The sequence below is a fragment of the Poromitra crassiceps genome (assembly GCF_964638095.1).
Source record: "Poromitra crassiceps genome assembly, chromosome: 13".
NCBI lineage: Eukaryota > Metazoa > Chordata > Actinopteri > Beryciformes > Melamphaidae > Poromitra > Poromitra crassiceps.
Genome location: NC_139644.1, coordinates 1,068,284 through 1,090,761, shown reverse-complemented (window position 1 = coordinate 1,090,761; position 22,478 = coordinate 1,068,284). Strand labels below are relative to the sequence as shown.

The following is a 22,478-nucleotide window of genomic DNA, read 5'->3' as shown; positions in this document are numbered from 1 at the left end:
AGCACCTCCGGGTGTAGAGTAGAGAGGGGGCGGGGGCAATTTGCGCATGGCGACACAATGGGGCGTTGTGAAAACTGACCACACAGCTGCACTTCATGCATGGAAGACAACTGTCTGTAGGCTATAGCCTTAATGGCACAAGGTGAATCACATTGACATTCAACAAACTATCACGACATGGAGAGTCTGATAACAAGTTGCTAAAAATACATAATGGGCGATAACTGCCCGCTAACGTTTGTGCATATAATCGTTTGCGCATAACGTTAATTAATTAAACAACCCTACTACAACTCATGCCCAGATGCATCGATTTCCTCAAGTCTCAAGTGCTGCAAACAAAACAGGTCTGCTAGAAATATACAGAATACAGGAAGCTAGACGTTTTTACCTTCAAAATAAAAGCAATAATTATTACTTGGTAAACAAAAAACAGATCAGATGGGGCGGCTGTGGCTCAGGAGGTAGAGCGGCCGGTCGTCCACTAATCAGAAGGTCGGTGGTTCGATCCCCGGCTCCTCCAGTCTGCATGTCGAGGTGTCCTTGGGCAAGAGACACTGAACCCCAAATTGCTCCTGATGGCTGTGCTAGCACCCTGCGTGGCAGCTGGTCGCCTTCGGTGCGTGAATGGGTGAATGTAGGCACATTGTAAAGCGCTTTGGATAAAAGCACTATATAAATGCACTCCATTTACCAGATCAGTCGACTCACTACGGCAGGGATGGGCTACTTTGATGATAGAGGGGCCACACAAAAAATTCCTCGCTACCAGAGGGCCAGATTGTGACCGTGCACTTCCATCAATAGCCTACTGTAACAACCTGGACAACCTGATAGTTGTCCTGGTGTTGGTTGTCAAATGTACGTCGATGATACGGTCATACAGTATATACAGTACATCTGCTAGAACATCTTGCAAGGCCGCTGTCCAGCTCACTGAATCCTTAAACTCTGTATCACAATGGTGGCTTGAAACGTCTCACTTAACATTGAATGTTAAAAAAAACAGTTTCAATCTGCTTTTCCAAACGTAAACAAAACTCAAATTAAATCTTTCTTGTAAAAATAAAAAAATAAGATATCCATGAGGTTGATAATGTCAAATACCTGGGAATAATTTTAGACTCCCACGTAAGGTTTGACAAACAACCAATATTAGAAAAAAGTAAAATCAAACTTCAAACTAATTAGAAAGTGTCTGACACTCCGTACAGCCCAGCTTTACATGCATGCTATGATATTTTCACACCTATCATACTGCATCACCACCTGGTCACAAGCCTCACAAACAACTATAAAAGCCATCCTATCTCTATATAATCAGACAATAAAAATCATGCACAAAAAACCAATGAGGTGGCACCATTGTCACATCTTGGGTAAACACAAAATGCTCAGCTTTGAAAGTTTCATAAGCTATTCAAACCTAAAGCTTATTTTTAAATGTCTGCATGACCACGCTCCTTCCTCTTTTAATGATTACGTTGTAAGACACCAGCAGACCAGTAGAATTAACACACAGGCTTCTACAAACGGAGACTGTCGTGTCCCGATGTGTAAAACCTCGTTTGGACAATCAGTTTTCTCAGTTAAAGGAGCAAAACTATGGAACAGTCTACCTACTGAGCTGAAAACACAACACAATTGTAATGTTTTTAACGGGTATTAAGTCATGGTTAAAAGAGAAACAACTGTGTTCTCACACTTAATACCGGTGTACACCTCTGGTGGTACTCTGTGTATTATGTCTGTATTGTGTGTACAACGTGTGTACATTGTGCGTACTGTATTGTATGTACATCCTTGAATACCTGCGGTGAAAATGTTGTGACAACTATTAATTAATGCATGAATTGACAGATAGACTAAAACATGGAGGAGCAGCCCTAAAATAAGCTCTCTTCCATGGTTTGGTCAAGATATCTGCCGACTTTGCCCTTAAAAAGTCTCCAGCATCTAGTGACTTCCTTGTCAATACATTTGTATGTGTAGCTTTACTCGTGTGGCTTTATATTTGATTATGTTTCTCTTTGGGTATATATGTCCTCTGGGTTGTATTTTAATGTAAAAGCCGCCTGTGGACAGGTGTTGAAAATTAGCGTTCCGCTACAAACACTTAACACTGTGTATCTGGTTGTTGTGCATACATGTATGTTACATCTCCAATGTCCATATGAAATAAACTTAACCTAACCGTCATGCACACATCCCTGACCCGACCCACCAGACTGCTTTCATTTTAAACATGAAAATGACAAATGAGAGCGCTGAAGCCCCTCCTCCTCTCTTGTATTTTGCAGGGTTGACTGAAGCCCCTCCTCCTCTCTTGTATTTTGCAGGGTTGACTGAAGCCCCTCCTCCTCTCTTGTATTTTGCAGGGTTGACTGAAGCCCCTCCTCCTCTCTTGTATTTTTGCAGGGTTGACTAAAGCCCCTCCTCCTCTCTTGTATTTTGCAGGGTTGACTGAAGCCCCTCCTCCTCTCTTGTATTTTGCAGGGTTGACTAAATCCCCTCCTCCTCTCTTGTATTTTGCAGGGTTGACTGAAGCCCCACCTCCTCTCTTGTATTTTGCAGGGTTGACTGAAGCCCCTCCTCCTCTCTTGTATTTTGCAGGGTTGACTGAAGCCCCTCCTCCTCTCTTGTATTTTGCAGGGTTGACTAAAGCCCCTCCTCCTCTCTTGTATTTTGCAGGGTTGACTGAAGCCCCTCCTCCTCTCTTGTATTTTGCAGGGTTGACTAAAGCCCCTCCTCCTCTCTTGTATTTTGCAGGGTTGACTGAAGCCCCTCCTCCTCTCTTGTATTTTGCAGGGTTGACTGAAGCCCCTCCTCCTCTCTTGTATTTTGCAGGGTTGACTGTAGCCCCTCCTCCTCTCTTGTATTTTGCAGGGTTGACTCAAGCCCCTCCTCCTCTCTTGTATTTTGCAGGGTTGACTCAAGCCCCTCCTCCTCTCTTGTATTTTGCAGGGTTGACTGAAGCCCCTCCTCCTCTCTTGTATTTTGCAGGGTTGACTGTTCGGGTCGCAGAGTTGCCAGTTTGGATATAGACGGAGTCATCAAGGTAAAACGGCCTCATTTTACATTTACAGGATCTGTTAAAAATTATGACTTTTACTGATTATTATTATTACAAGTTGATGTTGCCCTGCTCAAGGGCTGTTGATGGACACACACTAAGGATGGAATCCCTCCTCCTTCTCTTCCTCAGGTGTGGTCGTTCAACCCCATCATGCAGACCAAAGCTACCATCATGTCCAAGTCGCCTCTGCTGTCTCTGGAGTGGGCGACCAAGCCTGACAGACTGGTAACACTGTCTCATAAAGCCTGACAGACTGGTAACACTCTTTCATAAAGCCTGACAGACTGGTAACACTGTCTCATAAAGCCTGACAGACTGGTAACACTCTCTCTTAAAGCCTGACAGACTGGTAACACTGTCTCATAAAGCCTGACAGACTGGTAACACTGTCTCATAAAGCCTGACAGACTGGTAACACTGTCTCATAAAGCCTGACAGACTGGTAACACTCTCTCATAAAGCCTGACAGACTGGTAACACTCTTTCATAAAGCCTGACAGACTGGTAACACTCTTTCATAAAGCCTGACAGACTGGTAACACTCTCTCATAAAGCCTGACAGACTGGTAACACTCTCTCTTAAAGCCTGACAGACTGGTAACACTCTCTCTTAAAGCCTGACAGACTGGTAACACTCTCTCATAAAGCCTGACAGACTGGTAACACTCTTTCATAAAGCCCGACAGACTGGTAACACTCTCTCTTAAAGCCTGACAGACTGGTAACACTCTCTCATACTGGCTGGGCTTTTCAAAACAATAATAATGCTCAAATGTATGTGTACCTAGTTTCAATGCACAAGCTCCCCAGAGAACTACATAGCTTCAAGGGCTTTTTATGCCAGGCCGGAGGCATTATTGTTTCTGGTTGTCCGTACGTACGTCCGTCCGTCCGTATGTCCAATGTTCGCTAATGTGATATCTCAGGAACGCCTTCACGGAATTTCTTCAAAGTTTGCTCAAACCTCCACTTTGACTCAACGATGAACTGATTAGATTTTGGTGGTCAAAGGTCACTGTGAGCTCACGAATGCCATTTTCATGCTTGTTAACGCAATATCTCAGGAACGCTTTGACGGAATTTCTTCAAATTTGGCTCAAACCTCCACTTGGATGCAAGGATGAACTCATTAGATTTTGGTGGTCAAAGTTCAAGGTCACTGTGGCCACATGTCCGTCTGTTCCATCAAGGAAGGGCTAGTTAAAAAGGGGATAGGAAGGTCATAGCGAGTCGGGATTCAAGTGGCGGGTAGGGGGGAGTGGCTAGGGGGTGTGGGTGGTGGGAAGGGCCGTGGTGAGTGAAAGGGGCGGGGCTAGGGAAAAGGGGCCATAGCTAGGGATAGGAAGGTCGTAGAGGGCCGGGGTTTGAGGGTTGGCTAGAGCAGTGGTTCTCAAATGGGGGTCCGCGGACCCCCAGGGGTCCGTGGCACTTTGCCAGGGGGTCCGCGAAAAGTTTTCAGGTAATTTTTTTTTTTTTTTTTTTTTTTTTATAAAAAAAAAAATGCTACATGTTACTTATTCCTTCTCAAACTACTTCCTACATGGTGCTAGTCTATCCAAATATCTTGGCTGTCATTGATTGTGTTGCATAGTGGTTTTCTGTACTGTTGACAAATTGTGATATTGTAAGTCACTTTGGACAAAACAAAAGCGTCTGCTAAATGACGTAATGTAAATGTAATGTAAAAAAAAAATGTACCGGTATATATATTTTTTTGCAAAATCTTCATAGTTCAACGAAAATAGTTTATGCTTTAAATCTAAAATGGTTCATGGATTACATTCTAATAACAAACCTATCAAATTAAAAGTCGAGCACGTTACCGTGGAAACAATTAAGCTTAGCCCAAAATCACAAATCAGAATGAGGGGGTCCCCGGTATATTTTCTATCTTGTAAGGGGTCCTTGGCTGAAAAACATTTGAGAACCTCTGGGCTAGAGAGAGTGGCTAGGGGGGTTGTGGGTGGTGGGGGTCAAGGAAGGGGGGTGGGGCTGGGGAAAAGGGGCTGTAGCTAAGTATATGAAGTTCCTAGAGAGTGGGGATTAGAGGGGTGTTTTGGGGGGTTCACTTGGACTCGAGGATGAAGTGATTAGATTTTGGTGGTCAAAGTTCAAGGTCACTTGTCCGTCTGTTCCATCAAGGAAGGGGGGCGGGGCTAGGTAAAAAGGGCCATAGCTAGGGATAGGAAGGTCGTAGAGGGCCAGGGTTCGAGGGGTGGCTAGAGAGAGTGGCTAGGGGGACGTGGGTGTTGGGAAGGACCGTGGTGAGGGGTAGGGCTGGGGAAAACGAGCCGTAGCTAGGGAGAGGAAGGTCGTATAGAGTCGGGGTTCGAGGAGTGGGTAGGGGGAGTGGTTGGGGCTGGTGTGGGTTTGGCGTTTTCCATTTTGAAAACGATAAGCCGTGTTGTATGGATGGATGTAGACTGCTCACTTGTTGGCGGAGGCATACAAGCACGATGCAGTATTTCTAGTTTATGTTTGCATTCGCATAATGACAACAACAAAAACACTTCCGGCTGCCACTGCAGCAAACGTATGAAATAAAGCTGAAAATATTTAGTTAATATCTCAAAAACTATACATCACATCGCTTATATTTTGACATTGTGAGTGTTAGCAGAAGTAGCTCAAGCTGAGTATAATATATGTATGTAGTGTTAAAGCCATTTGAACTGTCGCAGTTTTACAATGTGTGAATTTAGTCAAAAGTACAGCCTGCTAGAGTGAGACACACTCAAGGCTGGCTCCATAGGGTCCCATTATAAAGTCTGAAAGAAGCATAAAACATAAACTGTGATTTCTCAAACAGTACAAAAGATAAATTAAAGCCAAATTAAGGTGATAAGAGTCCTAAAAGTGGTCACTCGTTTGCTGTTTCATAAACTTTTGTTAACCACAGTCCTTATTTCAAGCACCAAAATCCCCATACAAAAATCCCATTGACTTTTACACTTGGGAACCGGAAGTGCTAACATCCAGGTTTTCCAGACTCATTCCTGCGCTACTCTATTAACTCATTGAATGCCATGGACGGACATGTTCGTCATTTCAATTAGTAACGTAGAGTGCCAAGGACGGACATGTTCGTCAATTGCGTTTTTTGACGGTGGGGCGTCGATCAAAGCCTTCTGCCTCTCCTGTACAAATATTATAGCTATTGGAGGTCTATAACCTATTTTACAGAACCCTTAGGTGGCGACAGTGCTCTCCAGGTTAACAGAAAGGCAGAGAAAAACAGAGAATAAGTCATTGAGGAAACGGAAATCACATCGCATCCGTATGCATCGATATGCATGAAGCGTTTTAACGTTAGATGTGCCTGCAACAGGCAGCAGCCAATCTGCTCCCACAATTGAGGTCCTCCACTGCTGCGACAGCCCATTCGCATGATCATCGTTATTATTCTCAACTGGAAGCATACAGTAGTAGCCGGTGACAAACACACGCGGAAAAAGCTGGATGTCGCCGCGCACCCTTCACAGTGCAGTCAGAGCAAACTCAGCAGAGAGCCACCTCCCATACAGGGAGGAGTGTGCAGTTGAGGCGAGGCGAGGCGAGGCGGGGCGGGGGGGGGGGGGGGGGAGAGCAGCACACAGCCACACAACACCCAGACAGACCCAGGCAGCAGGACAGGGTTGGCAAACGCAAGCCAGAATATCCGATGCCCACCAGCAGCAAGAAGCTGCAACCAGCAACGCACGCAGGGGCCAGCTAAAATAACCATATATATATGGTTGCAGCTAAAAATATTATTCTGCCAAACAAAATTCCCTGGCCTAAACTGTTTTATTGAAGGAAATTATTTTTGAGGTGTGACTACATTAGAAAAGATTAGCTTCAGAGTCAGTGATGTGCTTGAAATGTTTAATTTCACAAAAGGCCAATTATCTCAGCTTCTAGGAAAAAATTACTGTTTTTGGATGAATCAAGCTATCTTCTCCGGCTCATAACTAAAGAACGGAAAATGGGATCAATAAACTTTTTTTTGCAGATGATAGAATAGAGTCTCATCGTTCTTTGTGTGTGTTCAGTGTTTACAGAGTAATATCACACAATATTCTGTGGGCCTCGAGAAATCACTGAAAACGCTCTGAAACTCTGGCACTGGGAGCGTCCGTTCTCCAAAAGTGGCTGGCACTCAATGAGTTAAGGTTAGTGATGATATCCACCTCGGGGCATATCTAGAAGTTCCACCAATCAACGTACACTTACGTCTGGACCACCCAAAGTTGCTCTTGTGCTGGGAGAGTAGCTACACTGGAGTAGAGCTAGAAAGAAAAGTCCCTCAAATCGGCATTAAGAACTACGATGGTTCGCAGGTCCTGCTGTGTGAACACAACAAAAAGAGGAGAGAGTTCTTCAAACTGTTCTATGACACAGACACAAAACGTGTGTGTGTGTGTGTTTGTGTGTGTGTGTGTGTGTGTGTGTGTGTGTGTGTGTGTTTGTGTGTGTGTGTGTGTGTGTGTGTGTGTGTGTGTGTGTGTGTGTTTGTGTGTGTGTGTGTGTGTGTGTGTGTGTGTGTGTGTGTGTGTCTCAGTTGTTACTAGGTAGTGGTGTTGGTACAGTGCGGCTGTACGATACCGACGCCAAGAAGAATCTATATGAGATGAACATCGATGAGACTCATCCACGGTAAACCTCTCTGTCTGTCTGTCTCAGCTCAGTCTATATATCAGTCTATATATTCTGTCTCAGAGGAAATTAGAAAAATATTTTGGGTGCACTTAAAAACTAATTAAGTGCATGAAGTTGCTAAAGCGTAGTGCAGGGCTAGCCATTACGTTGATCGCGGGCTACCGCGTTATTAGGGAACCCACCGCGGTTTGGGGCAGACCACGCCCTGTGCCCGCCTACGCAGCAGTCAAATGCCGGGATTGGCCAGGAGCGAGACTTTGTTCCCTTTTGACAGCTCGAATCTCCCACACCAAACACTCTGCGCTCAGCCCAGTGATTTCATTAACCAACTGAATAATATAATAATAATATAATATAATAATAATAATAATAATAATAATAGTTTATGTGTATATATATATAGATAATATAAGGTGATAGGGAAATGGCAGTAAAAATGCTCAGGAATGTTCATTGATTCACAAATTTGCTCTTCTCATGATTTATAGATACGGCCTATTGTAAATTGGGGAGTTTGTATTTGTTTAAAGTGGCTACTCAGAAAAAAGTTTGGGAAGCACTGGTTTAGATGATGTCAGCTTGTTAGCTAGCTAGCTAACCATAGTATCTAGTCAGCTAACCATCACTGTCTTCTTGTTAACACATCGGATTAGCACAGTAGCTAACATATCTAGTAGCAGCTAGCATTAGCATGTTCACATTAACGTCAGGCTAACTGAGCGGACTTCTCCCCCTCTTCAGTATATTGTCTCTAGCTTGCAGTCCCAGCGGCTCGTCGTTCGTCTGTTCGGCTGCAGCTGTCAATCGCTCAGGAAGCCTGGAGTCTGGTCCACGCCTCCCCATACCTGTGTCTGGACAGCTGCTGCTCTGGGACACCAAGACAGTCAAACAACAGGTAGCACTATCAACCCTAACCCTAACCACTATCAACAAATTCATCAATTCATTAATTAGTTTACAAGTGTTTTCAGTCTGTGATGCAGTCAGTATAACATCCATTCAGTTAGTCAATTACAGGGTGGAACTACTGTAGCATTTCTATTAGCATTAGCATTTTAGGAAGAATATACAAATGATAGGAAACAGAATAGATGAAAATAGGAAGAAAGGGTGAAGAGATGGAAGAAGAACAAGATAATACCTGTGGGTATTTGGGTTGAAATTAGCATCAGTTAGTTTCTAGACAGAGCACCGTTCTGTTAACCACATATGTGTCCATTTTGGATCTCTCTCTCTCTCTCTCTCTCTCTCTCTCTCTCCCTCTCTGGATGTAGCCTATAGAGCTCACTCGTTAGCGTGTAAGCACACACCCACTTGCTCGCCCTGGACAAGAGCCTGTATTATTCAAACATGGGCTGCTCTGCTCGCGACATGGACATTGACTATGGGCTTGGGTGCAATTTGCACTATGCTAGGCCAGGCTTAGTCGGTTTCCGGGGGTTTGGAAAGCGGAAGTAAACAATAACACGGTTAATTGCTAACACCACTGTCTAGCATCTCCACTGTGTAGCATCTCTACTGTGTAGCATCTCCACTGTGTAGCATCACCACTGTGTAGCATCTCCACTGTGTAGCATCACCACTGTGTAGCATCACCACTGTGTAGCATCTCCACTGTGTAGCATCACCACTGTGTAGCATCTTCACTGTGTAGCATCTCCACTGTGTAGCATCACCACTGTCTAGCATCTCCACTGTGTAGCATCACCACTGTGTAGCATCTCCACTGTGTAGCATCACCACTGTGTAGCATCTCCACTGTGTAGCATCACCACTGTGTAGCATCACCACTGTGTAGCATCTCCACTGTGTAGCATCTTCACTGTGTAGCATCTCCACTGTGTAGCATCTCTACTGTGTAGCATCTCCACTGTGTAGCATCTCTACTGTGTAGCATCCCCACTGTGTAGCATCTCTACTGTGTAGCATCTCCACTGTGTAGCATCTCTACTGTGTAGCATCCCCACTGTGTAGCATCTCTACTGTGTAGCATCTCCACTGTGTAGCATCTCCACTGTGTAGCATCTCCACTGTGTAGCATCTCTACTGTGTAGCATCACCACTGTGTAGCATCTCCACTGTGTAGCATCTCTACTGTGTAGCATCACCACTGTGTAGCATCATCACTGTGTAGCATCTCCACTGTGTAGCATCTCTACTGTGTAGCATCATCACTGTGTAGCATCTCCACTGTGTAGCATCACCACTGTGTAGCATCTCCACTGTGTAGCATCACCACTGTGTAGCATCTCCACTGTGTAGCATCACCACTGTGTAGCATCACCACTGTGTAGCATCTCCACTGTGTAGCATCTTCACTGTGTAGCATCTCCACTGTGTAGCATCTCTACTGTGTAGCATCTCCACTGTGTAGCATCTCTACTGTGTAGCATCCCCACTGTGTAGCATCTCTACTGTGTAGCATCTCCACTGTGTAGCATCTCTACTGTGTAGCATCCCCACTGTGTAGCATCTCTACTGTGTAGCATCTCCACTGTGTAGCATCTCCACTGTGTAGCATCTCCACTGTGTAGCATCTCTACTGTGTAGCATCACCACTGTGTAGCATCTCCACTGTGTAGCATCTCTACTGTGTAGCATCACCACTGTGTAGCATCATCACTGTGTAGCATCTCTACTGTGTAGCATCATCACTGTGTAGCATCTCCACTGTGTAGCATCTCCACTGTGTAGCATCTCCACTGTGTAGCATCTCTACTGTGTAGCATCATCACTGTGTAGCATCTCCACTGTGTAGCATCTCCACTGTGTAGCATCTCCACTGTGTAGCATCTCCACTGTGTAGCATCACCACTGTGTAGCAATGACATCAGGAAAAAGTCACGTCATTGCCCCGGAAGATCCCCATTCACTTTCTCCATAGACATTTTGAAAAATCCTTCTATAACGAGTTTTAAGGCTGGAACCAAGCCAACCCGTGACCTACTGAATCATGAGTGACCATAAAACATTGGGTTTGAACAAGAACCCCTCCCCTCCTCACACACAGAAAGGCTCTGCTCAGAGAGAGAGAGAAAGCGAGTGAGACAGATCTCTTTTCTGGATTGGAAATAGCAAAAGACATATCATAGAGGCTTATGCAGTTGGTGAGACACTGTACACTGCACTCCCCTGCACTCTCTACTCGGCCAAACCACACGGAGGATTTTACCATGTGTGAAAACAAATGCGACTAAACAATGCCTCTTGTCTGAAAGGGTAACTCCGGGAATGTCCGGACCTGATTCCATGAACATAGTCCAGAGTTCATGTCTGAAAGTGGATTAACTTGTATCTCTTCCTCACTGTCTCTTTCAGCTCCAGTTCTCTCTAGAACCAGAACCAGTAGCCATTAACTGTACAGCCTTCAACCACAACGGAAACCTGCTGGTTACTGGAGCTGCTGACGGAGTCATCAGGCTGTTTGGTCAGTATATTACATTACATTTACATTACATTACATTACATTACATTACGTGTAATTACATTACAGTATATAGAAGCAAGCACAAATTCGCAATAGCTGCGACCACAGTGATTTTCCTAAATGCAGGATGGTCAGCGGCAGTCACCCTACTCTGCCACCCTGCATTTCCTTCACCCACCCAAATTGGCATGAACACAAACACACACCACACACACACACACCACACACACACACACACACAACATCTCACAGGACACTAAAACGTCTCACAGGACACTAGCAGGAGTTTGCAGTCATCTGAGTGCTAATCTCTTGAGACAGACTTTCGTCTTGCATCGAAAATCGGCAGGCTCCGTCAAAAGGGGTGTAACAGCACTCGCACGCATGCTGCGCTTCACCTGATCAAAATGAAGTGAACCTGACCGGTTTGTAGTCAACACTTACGCTTAAGGGGACCTGACGGAGTGCAGTGTGTGTGTGTGTGTGGGATGGGGGGGGGGTTCAAGGTTCACTTTGAATGAAAAATTTGAGTTAATCAGAAAAGGAAAGCTTTTGGAAGAACGGTTTTACTGCTGGGAGAGTGGCTCTGTCTGCACCAAAGTAGGAAGTTTCACATCCAGAAGTCAAGTCAGCCCATTGCGATTTGCAATACTAGCACTGCCCATTGTCAAGGGATATGATTGGCTGTTTATGAGCTGGGGCGGGTGCACACTCGGGGTTTGTCTGACCTGTCTGTTAAATGATTGGCTGTTTCCATGTCACTTGTAGCACGCTCCGTTAACAAGGGGCACTTTTTCATGCAGCCGTGCTATCGAACGTCCTATCGAACAAAATTGTTTTATTGTATTGATGACGTCTCTATCGCGATATATATTGCTATCGTTTTATCGCCCAGCCCTACTTGCAATGCTGTGATTTTGTCTTTTAGATATTTTTCCAATTGTCCTTTTATCTCTGAATATTGATATGACCGCTACGCTTCATACCTACACTCATATGTCGTCTTTATTGTGGTAATAAAAGTGATTCTGATTCTGATTGTCTACTTGTTATATTATTAAACCCAATGTGATTCTGATACATTTCTCTAACTCTCTCTCTCCCTCTCTCCTGTAGATATGCAGCGTTATGAGAGTGCTATGAGTTGGAAAGCTCATGACGGAGAGGTTTACAGTGTGGAGTTCAGCTATGACGAAAACACAGTCTTCAGCATAGGAGAGGACGGCAAGGTGTGTGTGTGTGTGTGTGGGTCTGTGTGTGTGTGTGTGTGTGTGTCTGTGTGTGTGTGTGTGTGTGTGTGTGTACACGTCGTTACCGCTGATCTGCTGTAGCCTGCTCACAAAGTGTCGCTTGGCAACAGCTACTCGCTTTATGGGCCAAGTATGTGCACATACAAGGAAATTGGCTCCCGTTCGCTTAACTCTCAATGCACTCGCACACAAAAGGAAAATGTATGCTCAGGCTAAAACTAACAAGAATAACAAACAAAGGATAATTAAACATTTACATTAATAACTACTTTATAAAACGGCTCTCTCAAATCAAGCAATCTGATTGGTTCACAGCCATTGTATAAATCCCGTAATCCTTTCTGGGCTGCATGGCGTCACGTGACTTGCAATACAGAGCTTCGCCAGCATGTTCAAATGGCTTCAAAGCCCAGCGCTATTCCTGGGGGCTTGGTGATAACGGGCAAAAGTTGGCTAATTAGAGAGCCAAAGTGAACGTCACTTCCTGCCTTTCTCCCTGTTCCAGCATCTGAAAAAATATGAACGCTGGTGAACGGAGAGAGACGTTACCGAGATTTTTCTAAGATAGTCACAGTTTGTCTTGAAACTGAAAGGTAAGGTTTAGTTTTGTCAATCAACTACATCTCGTGTCGCACATTATAAAATGGCTCTCTCAAATCAAGCAATCTGATTGGTTCACAGCCATTGTATAATTCCAGTAACCGAGTTCAATAACCCATGGCCATGGGTTATGAGTTGCCATGGCAACTCTCTTACTAAAAGGCTTTGGTTACCTCAAATGACAATGTAGAAAAAACAAATGGCGGAGACAGCTGTCAGATCCTTGTGAATCGATCTTCGCTTATAACTTTACTAATACTTCGCAGAAAATTATGTTTTGTACAAGAATAGACGCGGGCTAATGTCTTCTTTGCAAAAAAAAGGCTGTTAACCCCGCATTTAACCCCGTAACGTTAGTTGGTGTCGGGCTTTCCAGAAGCTCTCAGCTGCTCAGCAAGCGCCAGGATTGGCCAATGTCAACTTCAGTCTCCAGAACGATCCAATCAAATCACCCGCACGTTCTTGCGGTCCCGCCTTACAGTAGTGTTTCAACTGACTCTACCAGAATACCATGCCAGTCGGACTTATAGTATTATTATTATTATTATTATATTATCATACTTGGAAACCGTTTTATAAAAGCAATATAGCACTCGAGCTGCGTGTGTTGTGGCATATATCCCGCTGCTCAGCGGGATATATTTGCCACAACACACTGGCTCTCATGCTATATTGCTTAAATATACAATTCAATAATAATAAGTGTATGAAAAAAGTGTCTATTTTGAATATGTGTATGAAAGGATAGTATATTGGTATAGTATATTGTAAATAAGCTAGTTTACAGTTGATGTGTCCCTCCTTTTTTTCTGAAATCAAAAATCATTTCCACTCATCCACACATCTCCATAGATGTGTGGTAGCATTATGAGAGTGCTATGTGAAGGAGAGGTTTACAGTGTGGAGTTCAGGCGCTAATGCAACAATGGATGCCAACTGCCACACAACTCAAAAGAAGAAGAAGTTTGTCAGCGGTGCGTTGTTATAGATCCCACTGGAGATCACTATTGACACGTGGGCGGCTGAGCGCAGTGTGCATGTGTGGGAGATTTGAGCTGTCAAAAGGGAACAAAGGGCTCGCTCCTGGCCAATCCCGGCTCTTGACTGCTGCGAAGGCGGGCGCAGGGTGTGTTCTGCCCAAATCTCCAGTGGGATCAGAGTGAGATCCATAATAACCTACTCCGCCTAACCTCTGTTGCAGACAATCACTGCTGGGTGATGGGAAACACGTCAAGAACTGTGCGCCGCTTGTGATATCTTTGTTTTTTTAGTTTGGGGCGGGGAAAGTGTCACCACAGACACAAGTTCATAATTGTTGCAATACAGAGAGATGCAGGGCTTTTATCAATGAGCCATAGGCCATAATCACCATTGTGTTAACTCAGTTGAGGATATATAGTGACTTTACAGACATTTATTTACATGAAAATCTTCCGGATTATAACTTTAACATGCCCAATAGTACCAGAATCAATTGAAAAACCTTTTGTATCAATTTGTTCAGGCTTAGGTGCTCATTTTGATATGACTGGTCTAATCAGCCAAGTCACACTGAACTGTATTTTGGTAGTGTACTTAAAAACACGATTAAAAAACACGATTTCAGACGGAAGCCCGTCTTTATTGTCACACAACACACATCAACACATGCATGCGGCCACAACACACACTCATGTCGACGGTGGCCGGTGAAATATGTCCTCTGCATTTGATCCATCCAGGCTTGTCCTTTCCTCTGGGGGGCAGGCCAGGAGCAGTGGTCGCTATTTCTTTCCAGCCCTCGGGTACCTTCATTGGACCAACTTCAGATGTTGTCGTCACTGGTCGGATGACGATCTTCTGCATGTTTTTAGTGGGGGGTTATGTACGGAGGAACCCCCTGGGGTTGACTTCATTTTCACTGTGTGTGTGTGTGTGTGTGTGTGTGTGTGTGTGTGTGTGTGTGTGTGTGTGTGTGTGTGTGTGTGTGTGTGTGTGTGTGTGTGTGTGTGTGTGTGTGTGTGTGTGTGTGTGTGTGTGTGTGTGTGTGTGTGTGTGTGTAGTTTATCCAGTGGAACATCCATCGTTGTGGGGAGAAGCAGTCAGAGCAGGCTCTGCCTCAGGATGCCACCGGGCCGTTCATCCTGTCTGGATACAGTGGCTACAAACAGGTAACCACGTTTCCATGGAAACTACACCGGGACACAATGTTCTAACTCCAAGCTTTAGTTTATTTACACAAACAAGTGGTTCAAACTGACATTAGTAAGGTTTTATATATATATTTTATATAAGGTAAGCAGGGCTTAAAATTCACTTTGCAAACTAGGGGGGAATTCCCCCCTTATGTTCTTCAGATGGGGGGGATCTATAGACTTTGGGGGGGATTTTCTCAGGCGATACTATAACAACAAATACCTGCTTCTCCTGTCCAATAAGCGATAATACTGTAATTTCACATTTTTGTATTTAAAAAAGGAAGTAGTTTATGCACACCTGAGTCTAAATTACTATGGCTTTTGTCATGTTTCTTCTGCAGACTAAGCTATAGGCTTTTGCTTCTATGAAAGCCTTCATTTTTTTGTGTTGAGTGATACACTCTACTAAAACACTAATATCATATTATATCAGAAGTGTTCTTTGTTTTGTGTTCACAATAGCGATGTCAGTTTGATTTGGTTAGGTCAGAGCTATGGAATATTAAATCATCCATCTTTGCTCACTACATCTGCCTTTCTTACTGTCATGTTACTGGCAACTAAACCTGTTTGAATTTTGCATTAGGGAGAGTTCTATAAACCATCTGTGTGTCGTTTCACTTTTTATTGAAAATGCTTCCACCAGATTTTCACGGCTGCTTTATGAGAAATGCCATTTGAGTGGTGAGTGCGACAACATCGTTGACATCACTGGCACTCGGCCTAAGGAGGATTAACGTTAATAATGAATGTCATTATATCGTCAATAACGTAACGCTAAACATCACTGACACTGACGTTACTCTGTGTTGACGTTTCAGCTAGAAGTGCCTTGTTGTTCGACTTGTCCTGTTTGTTTTTTCTGAGCCGGTTCCCCTTCTGAGGACTAGTTTTCCTTTTTAGCCAGCGATCTATCATGTTTGCAAGCAGCTGTCTACCCACCAAGAAATCAGCAGAGGAACGTTGATGTCAAGAGAGGACTGAGGGACGCGATATTTTTAGTTTTATATTTTTATTTCTTTAAATTTAGTTAGAGAGGAACGGGTTGACGCCTGATGCTACTCAGCTACAGGAACTATCCTAACTAGCCTCTCATAGCCAATCAGGACTCTACTATAGTTAACCCTTTACTGGCTGGTTTTCAGACCTTTTTGACAAGAATTGATCATTTTTATTGGGTGTAATAGAATATGATATATATTCCCCGATATTACTAATTCAGTACGTAGTTGTGAATGCCCTATGGATGAGAGGGAGATGGTGGCAGGTTAAGATGTTTGGTATGGTCACATGTTCACAGTGGATCAGCTGATCAGTGAGTCTTCTCTCCCTGGCAGGTCCAGGTGCCTCGCGGCCGGCTGCTGGCCTTCGACTCAGAGGGACAGCATGTGCTCACCTGCTCCAGCAACGGAGGACTCATATACAGGGTAGATTTAGATGTCTTTATTTACATGATAAAAAACAGTAGAAACACAACAACAAAAGATGGGCAGATTGTGCAGGTGAGATTGAGAAAAGCCCTAGTAGGGCTTAAAGTAGGAATCCCACTTCAATAGCATAAACAAATACAAAAGTCATGCAATTAAAAACAAAAACAAACAAGCACAAAAGCTTTTTGTAAGCAGCAAAAGAATCAAATAAATCAAATAATGACATGAGCGTGTGTGCATGCGTGCGTGTGTGGGTGTGTGTATACATCAGTGTGTAGATGTGCATGTGTGGGTGTGTGTATACATCAGTGTGTAGATGTGCATGTGTGGGTGTGTGTATACATCAGTGTGTAGATGTGCATGTGTGGGTGTGTGTATACATCAGTGTGTAGATGTGCATGTGGGTGTGTGTATACATCAGTGTGTAGATGTGCGTGTGTGGGTGTGTGTATACATCAGTGTGTAGATGTGCATATGTGGGTGTGTGTATACATCAGTGTGTAGATGTGCATGTGTGGGTGTGTGTATACATCAGTGTGTAGATGTGCATGTGTGGGTGTGTGTATACATCAGTGTGTAGATGTGCATGTGGGTGTGTGTATACATCAGTGTGTAGATGTGCGTGTGTGGGTGTGTGTATACATCAGTGTGTAGATGTGCATGTGTGGGTGTGTGTATACATCAGTGTGTAGATGTGCATGTGTGGGTGTGTGTATACATCAGTGTGTAGATGTGCATGCGAGTGAGAGTGTGGGTGTGTGTATACATCAGTGTGTAGATGTGCATGTGGGTGTGTGTATACATCAGTGTGTAGATGTGCATGTGGGTGTGTATACATCAGTGTGTAGATGTGCATGTGGGTGTGTGTATACATCAGTGTGTACATGTGCATGTGGGTGTGTATACATCAGTGTGTAGATGTGCATGTGGGTGTGTATACATCAGTGTGTAGATGTGCATGTGGGTGTGTGTATACATCAGTGTGTACATGTGCATGTGGGTGTGTATACATCAGTGTGTACATGTGCATGTGGGTGTGTGTATACATCAGTGTGTACATGTGCATGTGTGGGTGTGTGTATACATCAGTGTGTAGATGTGAATGTGTGGGTGTGTGTATACATCAGTGTGTAGATGTGCATGTGTGGGTGTGTGTATACATCAGTGTGTACATGTGCATGTGGGTGTGTGTATACATCAGTGTGTACATGTGCATGTGTGGGTGTGTGTATACATCAGTGTGTAGATGTGCATGTGGGTGTGTATACATCAGTGTGTAGATGTGCATGTGGGTGTGTGTATACATCAGTGTGTACATGTGCATGTGGGTGTGTGTATACATCAGTGTGTACATGTGCATGTGTGGGTGTGTGTATACATCAGTGTGTAGATGTGCATGTGTGGGTGTGTGTATACATCAGTGTGTACATGTGCATGTGGGTGTGTGTATACATCAGTGTGTACATGTGCATGTGTGGGTGTGTGTATACATCAGTGTGTACATGTGCATGTGTGGGTGTGTGTATACATCAGTGTGTAGATGTGCATGCTAGTGTGCGAGCACAGCACATACTGAAGCACACTAGTGTTCACAGACGACTCCTTATGGAACAGACATAAAGCAAGAAACAGATATGATCAGTTTGTATAGTTAAGTTGGCACGTCCTAAGCCTGTACTATATTTGAAAGTGTTAAGTAGACTGAAGTGCAATTTGACTATAACTGTTCCATAACTGAGCGCCCCTATATCTAATAGAGGTTTGGCAGAGCCCAGTACGGAATGGGAGGTGTAAACATTTGGCATGCCTCGTGTTATAGTTGTGTAAAGCCCTTTTTAGATTGGCCAAAAATGCCACTAATATCCACAAACTACTGGCTTTTTCTTCAGTCTAAAAGTTGCCAAGCCGTCCCGTGTAGCTGATAGAGCGACCCTCGAAGTGAGGCGGGTTATTAACGCCTCGCATGTGAACGACTGGCGATATAAATGTTGGCAGTGTTCCAAATCGTTATTTTCCACCCCTGCTTCTTCTATTCCTCTTGCCTCCCCTTTTCTGGCACGAGTCAGTGATTCAGTGATTCCCACAGGCTGAATTTTGACTTTCTTAACTTAATTACTTTAAAATGTCTTTACATTGACCGAATATGCAGAAAGAAAAAAGCGTCTCTTGTGCATGAGCATCAGGCGCATAGACTGCGTCAAGTCAGCCAGAATAAGTGGTCATCCGCTTTAGCTCTTTCAAAATAAAACCCTTGTTGTAATGTTAACATAAATTTTAATTTTTTGAGTAATGCTTTACAGCCACAGATTCACTCCATATGTAATCTTAACATCACGAGTATTTTTGATACAAAGTTTGCTGCTTCGTTTGTTGAAACACCCTTTTCCCCTCCAACGTGCATCAGTAAGGCTATTTATTACATTATTTTGAAAGTTTTAACTGGAAGTTTCCATTTTGTTTTGGCTGGGCTGGCGCTGGGCAGCCGTGTGGTGTGAGCAAACTACGGGGTAGTTTCCTGGGTAACAAAAACACATTTATAAGTGGTACTTTTGATGTAAAACAGGTATAACTATCATCAGCCGCACCATCAGGGTTTCCGCTATGTACATTCAGTGGCAGTGGCCCGCAGCCACTGAAACCTTGCCACCGCTGCTTAAAAAATAAGAGTATGTCATGAAAAATGTAATTAAGTTACACTTACACGACTCTGCATAAGCTTTTACTTTGAAAATAAGGATACACCCGGTCAGCCGAAGCCAACGCCTATTATGCCGCACTCTGTCTCTGATTGGCTTAGCCTGATAGTCTTATCCAGAGCTACTGTGGTCTTATCCAATCAGAACCAGCCCAGCTACAAAGGATATTCTGACTTTTAACTAACTTTTTTCTCAAAATTCTGACAGTAACTCTGAATTCTGACTTTATTCTCAGAATCCTGATTTAAAGTTATAATCTCAAAGATTTTCATCTAAAAAAATAAAAAATAAGAGTCACTCACAATGTTGATTGAGGCTATGGTCCTTTGATGGAAGCCTTTGCAGTATATAGTGACATTATGTGACATTAGTAATGTCACATAATGCAACACTGTTTGGATGTCACCTGCATTACCACTCATTGCAAACTGGTGGGAATCCTCCCACGTGCTATGTCCTGCTGGTGAAGCTGGTGACAAGGAGTTGTCAGGTGAACAGAAGCAGCTGGCAACTGCGCATGTGTCGGAGGAAGCATGGTGCTAGTCTATGGCTTTCCCTAGATCGGCAGAGGGTGGACCAGCAACCGGGGCAGCAGGGGGCTAATTGGCCAAGTACAAATGGGGAGAAAATGGGGGGGAAATCAGAAAAAAATTATAAAATAAAAAATAAACACTTAAAATTAATCTAATTTGATATCAAAACTTGTTTAAAAAAATAATTAAATTTGTGCGTCCTGGTGGCTCACCTGGTAGCATGCATATCACGGAGGCTCGGTCTTTCGCCCGGTCGATGCAGGTTCGAATCCGACCTGAGGTCCTTTGCCGCATGTCATCCCCTCTCTCTCTCCCCACCTTTCCTGTCTGCCTACTGTCCTGTCTAATAAAGGCAAAAATGCCCCAAAAATAATAAAATAATAAAAGTAATTTAATTTGATTTCAAAACTTGTGAAATGATATTAAATATATGAATTTGCTGACATCTGTCTCCCTCTGTCAATCATCCTGCCCTCTCCAGCTGACCAATGGGGAGCCGGCTCTGGACAGCGTGCTGTCGCTGGGCGGGCACAAGGCGCCGGTGGTGACGGTTGATTGGTGCTCGGCCGTGGACTGCGGTACCTGCCTCACCGCCTCCATGGATGGGAAGATCAAACTGAGCACGCTCCTGGCCCAGAAGTCCTAACTGACTGACCCCACCCCCACCCCCCAGTTTAACACCTCTTCTACTCCTCACGCCTTGACATTACTGTCTTTCTGAGGCTGTAGTGGCTTCATTTCTAAAGCTAGAGTAAAGATACCAGTGTTCTATTAAACTAATTCAACTAGAGGACCTAAAGGCTCCATTGGTACCAACGATGTCATGCTAGCTTGTCAGGAAGGGGACTAAATAACACTCCAAATTTTGTTGAGGGAAAGACTGGCATTGTCATTTTCAGACCACTCACCTCAAGATATCGGAATGAGAATGTATTCTATGGGTATCCATGAGTCTCCCCTTTACAGACATGCCCAACGAATGCTAGTCCCATGCAGTCCCTCATAGTAACCATTTCATTGTCGTGAGACTTTTTTTTAACTTGACCTCACTGTATAAAATGAACTATTGTGGGATAATCACAGCCTCATGAAACTTTACAACCACAAACCAGAGACCTAGGGCATTCATGGGATGTATGGCTTTCCTACATATATTGAGAATAAGGGGGGTTCTGTTTTACTACATAAAAATATTTGCCCCCTCAGAATTTTTTTACTGCCAGTTCAGACTTTAGGTCAGATCCATGCAAATTACCACAACCACAATCTGTTATTCTTATTCTCTAAAGATGGGTAAATAGCACTACAGGCAAGAGGAAAAATAAAAATAAAATATTTGGTGAACTGTCCCTTTAAATGTTGCTTCAGAGGCTTTTGGAGGAACATTTGATGTCCTGGCAGTTTACTGTGTACAGCAGTGATTCTCAAACCCCCTTTCCCTGATTTCTGAATCCAAGTCCTTTACCCGACTACAACATTTTGCTTAGAAAACTAATGAATTATACAACCTTTTGAAAAAATATAATATTACAAAATAAGAAATGGAGTGAAATAGTTGCAATTAGCGCTTCCTGAGCAGATTTATTTTAACGTTTCGTTTATTTCCATGATTTATTCTTACTTTCTCAATTTTCCCCTTTCTCTCAAGTACCCCCTGTAGTACCTCCACATACCCCTAGGGGTACGCGTAGCCCAGTTTGGGAACCACTGCCAACATTATGTGGACGTGAGTAACAAGCAGACAGCTGGTGGGACCTTTTCTCTTCTGCCCAGTCTCTTTAAAAAATCCAGTTTGTTAAAATAATGACAGTGGCAGTAAAACAAGGTTTTCTGGATGGAACTCAGACACAGAAGGGTGAAACTCACTAACTTAAAAAGGAGGAAAAGATGCATCTAAAACACAATTATGTAATTTCCTATTTTGTCTTTGTACATTTAGTGTATGGCATTCAGTAAATAAACTATAATAAAGAATCAAATACTATATGAGGGATCAGGATGTTTGTAAATACATGTAGTGCGCAATGCACATGGCATGGCACATTCCTTTTCTGCCTCGAGGCAAATTCCCGTGAGTTGGTACATCGCAGAAACATGACATTTGGCACAATGACAGATATTGCTTGTTACTAGATGCTCCAGATATATATAGATAATATTTTTCGATTCGGCTTCATGGGTTAAAATTTCAAAATTGGAAAGTCCATAACATCCACGCCGTTTGTTTTTCAAGCAAGTTTTTCCACATGTTCAGGTGAACCCAATCTGGGAACCCAGAGTCTATTTTTATTTGAAAAATAGACTCTGGGACAGCCCTACCATTTTTCCCAGCTTCCTGTACAGCGGGTCTCTCTTGCCACCGTCACTTCCTTTTCTGCGTCCGTGCTCCACTGTTTACAGTCTAAATAGTAACTTGCACCGTGACTTTAGAGTAATTTTCCACTGTTGTTGTAAGACGAGTTGATGTCTTCTATGCAGCGTGTTTATGCGTTAATGTTATTCACAAATAACAATAATGGACGTGGAAAAGGAAGTGACGTGGCTTTTCCGTCACTTCCGCTTTACTTTTCCGCATCCATATATATATACATATATAATACACATATATACACACACACACATTTATATATATATATATGTATATATATATA

The 22,478-nt window shown here is 43.5% G+C and overlaps 1 protein-coding gene across 2 annotated transcripts in view; it reads left to right on the top strand.

Moving 5' to 3' along the window:
• Positions 1–21,769, top strand: part of wdr91 (WD repeat domain 91) — a 51,784-nt gene extending 30,015 nt beyond the window's left edge. For both annotated transcript variants that reach the window (XM_083649705.1, XM_083649704.1), the window contains exons 10-18: positions 3,004–3,058; positions 3,206–3,301; positions 7,617–7,711; positions 8,456–8,609; positions 11,033–11,141; positions 12,258–12,370; positions 15,034–15,141; positions 16,506–16,595; positions 20,309–21,769. In XM_083649705.1, the coding sequence (XP_083505831.1) occupies positions 3,004–3,058; positions 3,206–3,301; positions 7,617–7,711; positions 8,456–8,609; positions 11,033–11,141; positions 12,258–12,370; positions 15,034–15,141; positions 16,506–16,595; positions 20,309–20,473 (985 nt within the window). In that variant the 3' untranslated portion in view covers positions 20,474–21,769. The remainder of the gene's footprint in view (positions 1–3,003; positions 3,059–3,205; positions 3,302–7,616; positions 7,712–8,455; positions 8,610–11,032; positions 11,142–12,257; positions 12,371–15,033; positions 15,142–16,505; positions 16,596–20,308) is intronic.
• The last annotated feature ends 709 nt before the right edge of the window (positions 21,770–22,478 follow it).